Source organism: Hypanus sabinus, chromosome 3 (genome assembly GCF_030144855.1).
Source record: "Hypanus sabinus isolate sHypSab1 chromosome 3, sHypSab1.hap1, whole genome shotgun sequence".
Taxonomy (NCBI): domain Eukaryota; kingdom Metazoa; phylum Chordata; class Chondrichthyes; order Myliobatiformes; family Dasyatidae; genus Hypanus; species Hypanus sabinus.
The window spans coordinates 110,700,348-110,712,909 of record NC_082708.1 but is presented as its reverse complement, the minus strand read 5'-3'; the positions used below and the strand labels follow the sequence as shown (position 1 = coordinate 110,712,909).

The following is a 12,562-nucleotide window of genomic DNA, read 5'->3' as shown; positions in this document are numbered from 1 at the left end:
GTGACAGCTTATGGCCAACAAGTTCGCTTTAGAGGTCAAAGGCAAGAACAACAAATCCAAGGAACTCTGGATGTCAAGAGATATCAAGAATTGGATAAAGAAATGTATGGCAGGCAGCAAGAATGAAAACAGGGAAGCCCCATACAGAAGAAAGAAAATGTGGGGGGACACAAAATACCACTGACAAGCAAGATTAAATAAAATGCTTTGCAAGATTCCAAGTATGTTAAGGATAAGAGGGCAACCCAGAAAAAGTTGAGCCTCATTTGAGATCTAAGGAGAAATCTCTGCGTAAAGCCAAATTACAGTAATATATTAGCTTAAGGAAAAGGGATTCTGGATGACTGGAAAATTGCAAATGTCACTCTACTGGTTAAGAGAGGGTGGGAAAAGACAGGAAATTATAGGTCAGTTAGCCTGACTTCAGTGGTTGGGAAGATGTTGGAGTCCAGTATTAAGGATGAGGTTTCAAGGTGCCTGGAGGCACATGATAAAATAGGCCGAAGTCAGCATGGATTCCTTAAGGGGAAATCTTGCCTGACAAATCTGTTGGAATTCTTTGACGAAATAACAAGCAAGATAGACAAATGAGAGTCAGCGGATATTGTTTACTTAGATTTTCAGAAGGCCTTTGACAAAGTGCTGCATTTGAGGAGCTAAGCACAATAAGAGCCCATAGTATTACTGTACGATACCAACACAAATAGAAGACTGATTGATTGGCAGGAGGCAAAGAGTGGGAATAAAGGGACCTTTTCTTCTTGGCTGCCAGAGGCCAGTGGTGTTCTGCAGGGGTTGGTGTTAAGATTGCTTCTTTTCATGTTATACATCAATGATTTGGTTGGCAAAATTGATGGCCACGTGGCTGAGTTTGCTGATGATACAAAGATAGGTGTTGAGGAATCAGGTGAACTTAGACAAATTAGGGGAACGGGCTAAGAAATGGCAGGTGCATTACAGTGTAGGTAAGTATATGGTCATACACTTTGGTAGAAGGAATAAAGTTGTAGACCAATTTCTAAACAGGGAAGCGAATACAAATATCAAAGGTGCAAAGATTTTTAGGAGTCCATGTGAGGGATTCTGTGGGGAGGAAGAAATGCAATGTTCACATTCATTTCAAGAGGACTAGAATACAAAAGCAAGGATGTAACGCTGAAACTATACAAAGCACTGATGATACTTGACTTAGAAGTATTGTGAGTAGTTAGAGGCCACCTTTCTAAGAAAGGATGTGCTTGCATTGGAAAGGGGAGGTTCACAAGAATGAACCTGGGAATGAAAGGGCTAACACATGAGAAGCGTTTGATGGCTCTGGGCCTGTACCACTGGAGTTTAGAAGAATGGGGGAGGGGAAGGGACATCATTAAAATATATTGAATACTGAAAGTCTAGAAAGAGTGAATGTGGAGAGCATGTTTCCTATAGTGGGCGAGTCTAGGACCAGAGGACAGAGTCTCTTTATTAGTAAGGGTGTCAAAGTTTACAGGGAGAAGACAGAAGAATGGGATTGAGAAGAAACAATCAGCCATGATGGAATGGCGGAGCAAACCCGATGGGCCAAATGGTCTAATCCTGCTCCCATGTCTTAAACATAATTGGAGAACTGAACGAGGAGGATGGTGAAATTCTAGCATGGGCTTTCAAAGGAAATTCTTGGAGCAGAGTTTTATCTTAAGAAATGAGCACCACACCTCATGGTAATAAATCCAGTCCAGGCATTGGCACTGATTAGATAAGGTTATTTTCCAAGCAGGGATTTGCAAAACTGCCTGCAACATCTGCGCATAACAGTTACTGATGATTACTGGACAACAATCACCTAATCTAATCTGTAACATCCATTAACCTGGCCCCACAACGTTAGCATCAAGTGAACCTGATTGGTTTGATGAGGAGCACTGAGGAGCTAATTAATTGCATACAAATGTTTTTTTCTAGTCTGTAAGCTCCACCATACCTCAAATTATGACCTATAGATAATAGGTGATAATAGAAAGAAGACTCAGTAACTCAATGACATCCATGAAATCTGTGTGTTCTTCAATGCTGTCAGTCATCTATAATCCTAACATCCAATCCTTTAGTTCATTTGCAGCTAAGAACAGAGGTGAAGATCTCAAGGACAGAGAAGCAGTTAATGCCCATTGGTAAGAAAATTTTGATAACCTCCTTATCCATGATTCTGTCCTCAATGCAAACAAATTGACCAGATTGCACAGCAAACTATTGCTCTTACTTTGTTCCACCCTGATCCACAGGAAATCAAAAAGGCCATATTCCAACTAAATGAATAGGCCACTGAAGCAAATGATATCCCCTTCACTCTGTAGTGAAGAGCTTTAGACACCTATTGATAATCTCAGACTTCATGTCTGGGAAGAGGAGAATATATAAGGAGGCCTCAAATAACCAAGTCATTCATGATCTTGAGACTGCCTGAAAAGATGTTCATAGAGCGGGCTGATTTACAAAGTGAAGATTTTCTATGGTGTATGATAATGTTTGCCTTTATCAGCTCAGGCATCATATAAGTGTTGGGTCATCACCTTACAATTGTCCAAATTGTTGGTTAGGCCACACTTGGAGCACTGTGTGCAGTTCTAATCACCACGCCCGTAGGAAGGGTGTGATTATGCCAGAGTGTGCAGAAAAGATTCACAGAAATATTACCCTGGACTACAGGACTTGAGAAGAGAATAGAAGAACAGACTGTTTCCCCTCATAAAGGAGGTTGAGGGTTGACTTTGAAGAAGTTTACTAGATGAGGAGCATAAACAGGGTAGATAGTAAGTCTCTTCCCCAGGATTGGGAAATCTAAAACTGGAGAACAGAAGGTTTAAGGTGAGAGAGGAAAGGTTTAAAGGGAATCTGAGGGGTAAATTTTTCCACATAGAGGGTGGTGGGTATATAGGATGAACCACCAGAGGAGTTAGTAGAGGCAGGTACAATTACACTGTTTTAAAAAACACTTGAACTGGTACATGGATAAGAAAACTCTGGAGGAATATGGACCAAGCACAGGCAAATGGGAGCAGCACATACTGGCATCTTGGTCAGCATGGAGAGTTGGGCTGAAAGGAGCTGTTTCTATGCCATATAACTATGAATCTATAATAACATGCACAATTAGTTGAACGCTAATGATGTATTAGGAATTGCCATGAGGTGTTTAAACAAATAAAAGTGATTTGAAAAAGATATTTAAGCGATGAGATCACCAAAATCAATTGGGTTGCACAGAGTTTAATTTCTACATCTTCATTTCCTCCTCAGTCCCTGAAAAGGTGGTACAGGGGTACATTTAATATGAAGAGAAACAAATTTAAAAAAACCTTCTACAATAGTTTGTTTTTTTCCCCCCAATGGACATCACCTGTACAAAATAATTACTGCAAATCACTAAGATTATGCTGCAAGGATTTCATACTATCACCCTGTGTGAAAAGAAGACAATAGCAAAACATGTTAGTAGATAATACCTGCAGGACAGAATCTTTGCTCTGGTCCATCGAACTCAGCCAAGTTCCTGTTTACTGGTATACTATCATTCAATAGGGTTAAATGTGCTGGTTGATCATCTTCATGGTTGGTTCCACTAAGGGCCACAGAGGACAGAAGGTCAAAGCTGATTTTTCCATCTGGCTTGGGGTATTCAATGACCGCGCAGTCCTTGGCTGGCTTTAACTGAGAAAAATCTGCACCTGCAATTTAATAGATATGTATTTAGCTAAATCTTTGCATTACCCATTTGTTCCATTGAAAGTTACAACTTTGTACCAATGAGGCACAGGTTGAGAACCCCATAATCAGACATTACAAAATCTGAAAACCTCCAAAATCTAAAAATTTTGAGTGCTGACTTATGTTCCCTCTAAGTTGTGCACGTGTCTGGGCGCACACACGTTTTTCAACCAGTGCACAAAGGAAATTAATGTGCACACAAAAGGTTAGTTACCTAAAATAATGTAGTAATTAATAATTATACTTCTTGAAAACAATCTTTGAGCTAAGTGTTTCTGTTAACTAGTTAGTTGGTTTTTCAAATACCACAATGCATGTCACTAATTTATCTTTCCTGTTGCGGTTTGTACAGCCGCATCACGGCGGCAGCCATCTTTGGCGAATAGTGTACATATTGTAAAGTTTACAAAGATCTGTTTCAAATCCTGTAGAAAGCTTACTAAGTTTTTATTGAAAAAAATATTGATTCACTATGTCGAATTCAAAAGAAGCAAAGGGCGTGAAGCAGAAAACAACTTCAAATTTGTTTAAAGTTGAATGGCTTAACAAAATAATAAAAACTGCTACACCGGAAGCTCATGAGGTCATGAACGTTCAGCTATGAGAAATATTTATGTATGATTCGGAAACTGTAGTTATCTGCTTGTATTGTATGATGCATAGGTTGCTGGAGAATTTGTTAGTGGAAAGAAATGGGATAGTATTTGCATGGAGTACAAAAGCTCGGAACAGAACCCGTCATTATCTGTTACAGGAGTGTGCACATATTTTTGTCACAGGAAAAAAATTTGCACAACGTAAGATTTTTGCGCACACTGACTACTAAGGATTAGAGGGAACATTGGTGCTGACACAACATCACAAATGGAAAATTCCAAAAGGCATTGGGAAGGTTCCCAGGTGATGCGCAGGTCTCTGTGTACCACAGACAGTTCTGAGAAGTGACCTTACATATGTAATGAACAGAAATTAATGAAAAATAGGAAAACACTGCATAAAGTGAAAAATAAAGATCTTGATTGGGCATTGAAAGAGTAAATTTATCATTATTGGAGTGAACATACAGTATGCCACTCATGAAACAAGCAAAGGTCTATCATGAAGAACTACGATTGAATGTAATTGTGAACATCCAGCAGGCTGGCTGCAGAAATTTGAAAGAAAAGGCATAGTATTAAATTTTTAATATGTGTCAATAAAGTGTCTGATCACAAAAAAGCAAGGAAATTAGTTGCCAAGATCTTTACAATGAAAATCTGACATGCTGACTGGCTGCATTAGTACATATGTGCAATGAACCAGTGCAAGATGAAGACTGTTTACCAGAAGTATGTAAATTCAGAGTCAGCAATGATGGTGATGAGAAACAGCCATTAACTATCCACCTGGGTGGCTGAGGTAGTGATAGTTCACTTTTCTGATGGTTCAATGTGCACAATATTGTTTCATGCACAAAATTATTTAAAATATTATTTAAGACTGCCTTACATATGTAATGTAAATGGATTTTGCATTTTGACTAAGGTATCTCACCACATAGATCAGGAGTTCCCAACCTGGGGTCCATGGACCCCTTGGTTAATGGCTTTGGTCCAGGGCATTAAAAAAAAGATAGGAACCCCTGATGTGATACAAATATTCTAAAATCCAAAAACATCCAAAATCTGAAAAACTTCCAGTCCCAAGCATTTCAGATGAGGGATGCGCAACCTGTACTATCTGCTGCTCATTGCTGAGAGAATAAGAATATTCCTGGAGCAAATTCCTGGCTCAGAATGAGTTTGAATCAGTATACAAGTTTGTAACTACCTGGTGGCTAAATAATAGCCTAGATTTTCTGATCAGTGCAATGCAAAAGTGCTCACTGTCAACCTCAAGGAACTAGTCATGCCTGCATCATGGATTTCTATTCTAATATTGCTTGTCATCAAGTCAAGTCAACTTTTATTGTCATTTTGACCATAACTGCTGATACAGTGCATACTAAAAATGAGATGTTTTTCAGGACCATGGTGTTACATGACATAGTACAAAAGAACTAGACTGAACTATGTAATAAAAAAAAACAGAGAAAGATACACCAGACTACAGACCTACACTGGACTGCATAAAGTGCACAAAAACATTGTAGGCATTACAATAAATAATAAACGGGACAGTAGGGCAAAGTGTCAGTCCAGGCTTCGGGTATTGAGGAGTCTGATAGCTTGGGGGAAGGAACTGTTGCACAGTCTTTTTCCAGACGGCAGGAGGGAGAAGAGATTGTATGAGGGGTGCATGGGGTCCTTCATAATGCTGTTTCCTTTGCGGATGCAGCGTGTAGCATAAATGTCCGTGCTGGCATCAGGCATCAGTTTTTTTTTTATTAGTTTTTCAAAACATTTTACAAATTAAAAACCCCAAATCCCAATGGGGAACATTAAAACAGTGCAAAATTAAGCATACAATAACAATATGTTACAAAGGAAGAGAATTTAGCAAAAAAAAAAGCACCTAAATTAAAGACAAGTAAGCTTAGTGTCCTCCCCAAGCCCCACAACACAAGAAAAAACAACAGCAACTCCAGACCAACCACAACACAATATAGAGAGTATAAGTCAGGACAGCCAAGCTCCCAGACTGTGAATACACTCAGCAACAGAGGATAATAATGCCTTCTACCAGAAAAAAAAGGGAGCTGAAAGCAAGGGACCGAAGAGAAAAAAAAACCCCTAGTCAAGAGGAAGGTTATGAAAGTACTCGATAAAAGGTCCCCAGACCTTATGGAACTTTAGATCCGAATTGAGAACTGAATAATTAATTTTTTCGAGGTCCAAGCAGGCCATGATGTCGTTAAGCCATTGAGCATGAGTGGGCGGGGCAGCATCTCTCCATCTGAGGAGGATCAAGCGTCTAGCCAGAAGAGAGGCAAAGGATAATATTCGGCATTTGGTCGGACCCAGACATAAATCTGTCTCGCCCCAAAAACCGAACAGAGCAATTAAGGGGTTTGGTTCTAGGTGCTGATTCAGAATACACGATAACGTAGTGAAGACATCTTTCCAGAATTTCTCCAAGCTAGGACAGAACCAGTACATATGGATGAGAAAGGCCAAGCCCCTCTTGCATTTATCACAGAGCGGACTAACGCTAGGATAGAATCGAGATAGTTTAGATTTAGACATATGGGCTCTATGAACAATCTTAAACTGTAAAAGGCAGTGGCGAGCACAAAGAGAGGTTGAGTTAACCGATTTGAGAACTGAATCCCAGCTCTCCTCAGATAAGGAGATATTTAAATCCTGCTCCCAGGCCATTTTGATTTTATCCATGGGGGCCCGTCGTAAGGCCGCTAGTTTATCTCGGATGATTGACATTAAGCCTTTACCTAGTGGATTCATGGAAAGAAATAGGTCCATAGCATTTTTCGCAGGCATTTCAGGGAAGTTAGGAATTAAAGGAGCAATAAAGTGTCGGATTTGGAGATATCTGAAAAAATGAGCATTGGGCAGATTGAACTTAACAGAGAGCTGCTGAAAAGAAGCGAAGCGATTATCAATGAAAAGATCTTCAAAATGTCTAATGCCCTTCCTATACCAAACCTGGAATGCTGAATCGTATGTAGTAGGTAAAAAAAAGGTGATTATGAGCAATAGGGCTGGAAACGGAAAACCCCTGGAAACCATAGCATTTCCTGATCTGAGCCCATATATGCAAAGTGTGTCTAACAAGAGGATTAGCTATTGATCTGGGCAGACTACTAGGGAGTGCAGAGCCAAGAAGTGCAGAGATAGATAATTCTTTGGTGGAACTCAGTTCCATCACCACCCAGTTAGGGCACTCGGGTTGGCCATGGAAGAAAGACCAGAAGGTAGCACAACGTATATTAGCTGCCCAATAATATAAACGAAAGTTAGGTAAAGCCATGCCACCCTCTTTTTTAGATTTTTGGAGATGGATTTAATTAATTCTAGAGCGCTTATTCTGCCACAGATATGACAAAATAATAGAGTCTAAGGAATCAAAAAAAGATTTAGGAATAAAAATCGGGATAGATTGAAATAGGTATAAAAATTTGGGGAGAACATACATTTTAACAACATTAATACGACCTACCAAAGACATAGATAGAGGTGACCATTGTACCAGACTCTGTTTTATAGCATATGAAAGGTTGGCAAAGTTTTCGCTAAAGAGATCTTTAAACTTCCTTGTGACTGTAATTCCAAGATAAGTAAATTGATTATGGACTACTTTAAAAGGGAGATCATGAAATGTTAGTTCTTGTGCTTCTTTATTAATTGGGAGAAGTTCACTCTTATGTAAATTAAGTTTATAGCCAGAGATCTGGCTAAACTGGTCAAGAAGTGAAAACATTAGAGGTAAGGATGTAGACGGATTTGACAGAAAGAGTAATAAGTCATCAGCATACAGAGAAACTTTATGCTCAACACCCCCTCTCCAAATCCCAGTCAATTCAGGGCAGTTTCGAAATGCTATCGCCAGAGGTTCCATAGCCAAATCAAAGAGAAAGGGACTTAAGGGGCATCCCTGGCGGGTGCCACGTTTGAGATTAAATACTTGGGATTTCTGAAAATTGGTTAAAACAGAGGCAGTAGGACACAGGTACAGCAATTGGATCCAAGAGATGAAACTTTGGCCAAGGTCAAATTTTTCTAAAACTGCAAAAAGGTAGTTCTACTCTATACGATCAAATGCTTTCTCCGCATCGAGGGAAATAACACATTCAGGAATCCCAGTTGGAGGTGAAGGCATCAGTTCAAAGAAATTCCTAATGTACAATAATTGTGATGATATCAGGATAAATGTTGAATTTCATTTATAAACTTTGCTGAGATACAGTGTGGAATCAGCCCCTCGAGCTGTGTCGCTTAGCAATAACCCAATGTAACCCTGGGCTAATCACAGGACAATTTACAACGAACAATTAACCTACTAACCAGTACAACTTTGGACCGTGGGAGGAAACCGAAGCACTCAGAGAAAACCCACAGGGAGGACATACAGATTCCTCAGATGACATCGGAATTGAACTCTGAACTCCAGGACTACTCCAACGCCTACCGGGCTGGTAGGCATTGCGTGAACCACTGTACTAATTTTATAGAGACTGATGTTATACACATGCTATTATGATTGAAAACATCTTTTTTTAAAAATAGCACTGATTTTTAAATCCTGAAGAAATTACAATACAGAATTCACTGTCCAATAACTATTAATTAGTAACTTGCACTATCAAACACTGATTGATTAACCATCACACCAACATTGAAACCCTGTGGTTTGAATGGTCAGGAAAATTTTAACAAAAGAAATTGAATGAGCTAAGTCAAATTATGCAATGGAGACATAGAGTCCATATGAAACACCATATTGTGTTAACAGTCATAAGGAAGTGGAATGTTAAAGAACAATTCTCCATAATCAAAATGCTAAGATGAGAGACTGAGTTCTTGCGAGCTTTGCAGTAATGACGATGGCCATAGGCTTATAAAAAACAATGAAAGAAAAATACTTTGCATTCACACAGTACTTATACCAAATCTTTAAATTATTATTGTAATGTCAGAAATATGGTGTCAATTTGAACACAATAATGCAGTAATTGTCTGGATGACCTGCCTTAGTACTGTTTATAGTAATTTTGAAGGATAAATATTGGGTAAAAATGGTAAGAAAATAAAACATACTATCTGGATGCATCACGATTTGGTAGGGCAACTGCTCTGCTCATGACTCTGTGGATGCAGATCAGCACATCATGGAAACCAGTCTCCTCTCCATGGACTCTGTTTGACTCAATAAGCTGATGGCGTAATCAAAGATATCACCCGCCCTGACCATTCTCTCAACTCTCCCCTCCTATCAGGCAGACGATAAAAAAGCCTGAAAACACAAGCCACCAAGCTCAAGGACAGTTTCTACCTTTGACTACTGAATGATTCTCCAGTTGATAAGGTAGACTCCTGACCTCAAAATCTACTTTATGATCTTGGAACTTATTGTCTATGTGCATTGCACACTCTCTGTAGCTATTTCACTTTATTCTGCATTCTCTATATTGTCTTACCTTATACTACTTTAATGCATTTTGTAATGAAGTGATCTGTACGAATAGTATGCAAGATAAGATTTTCACTGTACCTTGGTAAACGTGGCAACAATAAACTGATTCCAATTCCAGTGATAAATCCCCTGCTTTTTATTATAATATAATTGTGGATTATTTTACATTTACTTTAGGCAGTTTATAAGGTCTTGTTTAACGCTTCTTCCAAAAGCATCAGTATCAGTGCAGGTTTCTTTTGGTACATTACAGGAGTGGCTGCCTTGACCTTTGTACTGAAGTCTCTGAGGCAAAGCTCTCTAAGCAAAACTGTAAACTAGGCTGCTGCTGATAGTAAAGCTGACAGATTCAATGACAATTTTTAGGAAATGAGATACTGAATTTAAATGCTGAAGTAGTCAAAATGTAGGATCAAAATATTTGCATAACAAATTAGACCAAATTGCCATTTCTGTTCCCAAAAGTTCACGGATCAAACGATGGGAAAGAAAAATGTAAAGATTTCTTTTATTCACATCAATCACAATAAATCCATAAGCAACAAAAAAAAACTTGCAGGTTCATGAATTTGCTTTTAGAATAGCCAGGCATGATCATCATGAAATCCTATGCTCTGAAGCATAACTGTTATAAGGATGTGTGGAGGCTACTGACAAAGTTGAGCAAAATTGGTAATATAAAGATCTTTTTAAGAGAGTGGCCAAACATATACCTTTTGTTTTACAAACAAGCATTTCTGAGCAGCCAATGAGCAAAAAGGAATTCCAGAAATTGCAAATTAAAATAAAAGCAGATCATGTTTGAAACACTCAATCTGACAATGGGCATCATCTAAAATAAGAGTTAATGTTTCAGGTCAATGTTCTTTCATCAGAACTGGGAAAATTTAGAAAGGTTTCTAGGTTTAAGGTTTTGCAAGGTTTAAGTTGCAAAAATTGGTGAGGAAAATAGAAATAACAAAGAGGTTAAAAGGTGGAGGCCAGGGGAGATGGAATGATACAAAAAAAATGCTATTTCAGGCTGAGGAAAGGTAGCAAATGCTTGGTAATCACAACTAGTCTGTAAGAGGTATAAATAGAGGAAGAAGATCAAGGTCAGAGAGAGAACAACACAATATCGCTGGAATTTGACAAAAATGCAGTTGCTGAAATCTTCAGAAAACAGTGAGAATATCCAACAGGTCAGTCAAGTTTCTATGGAGTTAGAAAAAAACATCATCGTTACTGATTGATCACCCTTCATCAGAATTTGACAGTTTTATTGGAAATTTGAAAAGTTGGACCTCAGGCAATGTGGTGGCATGCATGGCAGCCTCTTAAGGTATTCACGTATATGGTTGAATGACAATTGAACTTGATTTAGAGGCTATACGAGTGAATCTGCAGATGCTGGAAATAAATAAAAACACAAAATGCTGGCAGAACTCTGCAGACCAGACAGCATCTATGGGCATAGATATTTTCTGGCCTGCTGAGTTCTGCCAGCATTTTGTGTTTTTATGAATTTGATTTAGAATTGTTGAATTCCACTGTATGTTGAGTCTTGAGTGTTGTGTCAACCATTAAATCCTTTATTTTTTTCATTCTCTTCACATTGTCATCAATTTCCCCAGATTCTATCACTCACTTACAATCTAGAGGCATTTTACAGTGGCCAATTAACCTACAACTTGCATGTATTCAAGAGGAAAGTAAAGCATCTGGAAGAAATCTTTTCTGTTATAGGGAAGATAAGCAAACTCCATGCAGTTAACATCCAAAGTTAGTATTGAACTTGGGTCTCCAGTATTGACAGGTGTGACATTGTTTGCCCAATTTACATTGTATTCCTGCTCTCACCACTCTCTTCACCAGGACTAAACTCCCCTTGACCTTATTTTTAACTTTACTCGTCTCCACGTCCTCCATATTTCTTCAGCCTTTTTCACATTCTGAAATGGTTTTTCCCACAAATCATTTACCTTCACAAACACCGCTACCCTTTCTCCTTCTCATGCAACCACAGGAGAGGACGCACATGCCCTTTTACTTCTTTCCTTTGCAATATCCTGAAATCCAAACTGACTCCCAAGAAAAGTAGAAATTCATTTTTAATATGTGGTATCCTCTACACTGTAGAAATCGACTGCAGGAAAGGTGACTGCTTCGCTGAACACCTTTACTGACTGGAACGGTGACCCTGAGCTTCATATGGCCTGTCACATCCAGGCTGGAGTCAGTGCTGCCCCCAGCATTCACTCAACAGAAGATTGTGGTAGTTTGCAGATTTATGTGACCTTCATGACTTGGGTCTAGATTTTTTTTGTGTGGGTATATCTTACTGATATCTTTTTGTGCTTACTATCTTGTATGTGCTGTGTGGGCTTTGTGACTGTTTGTATTGTGTTTTACATCTTGACCCTGGAGTAATGCTGTCTTGTTTGGCTGTACTCATGTATGGTTGAATGACAATTAAATGTGAATTGAATATGCCAGCTCATGCTGTCCTTGGCCTTCTATGCCATTCCAACAAAGGCCAACTAAAGCTCAAGAACAAAATCTCATCTTCTGACTGGGTACAGGACAACTCTCAGGACAGCTTTGAATTGAACAATTTCAAATCACTAGCCTGTGCAAGAACTGACCATTTCTGATGAAGAGTTATGAGCTTACAATGTTAATGCAATTGCTCTTACTTTACAAAGGTATCCTGACCTTCTGGGCATTTGCAGCATTCTATATTAATTTCACATTTCCAGCAACTCCTGTG

The 12,562-nt window shown here is 38.9% G+C and overlaps 1 protein-coding gene across 1 annotated transcript in view; it reads right to left on the bottom strand.

Moving 5' to 3' along the window:
• The window catches only part of etfdh (electron transfer flavoprotein dehydrogenase), a 57,191-nt gene that overhangs the window by 10,306 nt on the left and 34,323 nt on the right, over nucleotides 1–12,562 (bottom strand). The window contains exon 12 of the mRNA XM_059964938.1: nucleotides 3,483–3,704. Within this exon, the coding sequence (XP_059820921.1) occupies nucleotides 3,483–3,704 (222 nt within the window). The remainder of the gene's footprint in view (nucleotides 1–3,482; nucleotides 3,705–12,562) is intronic.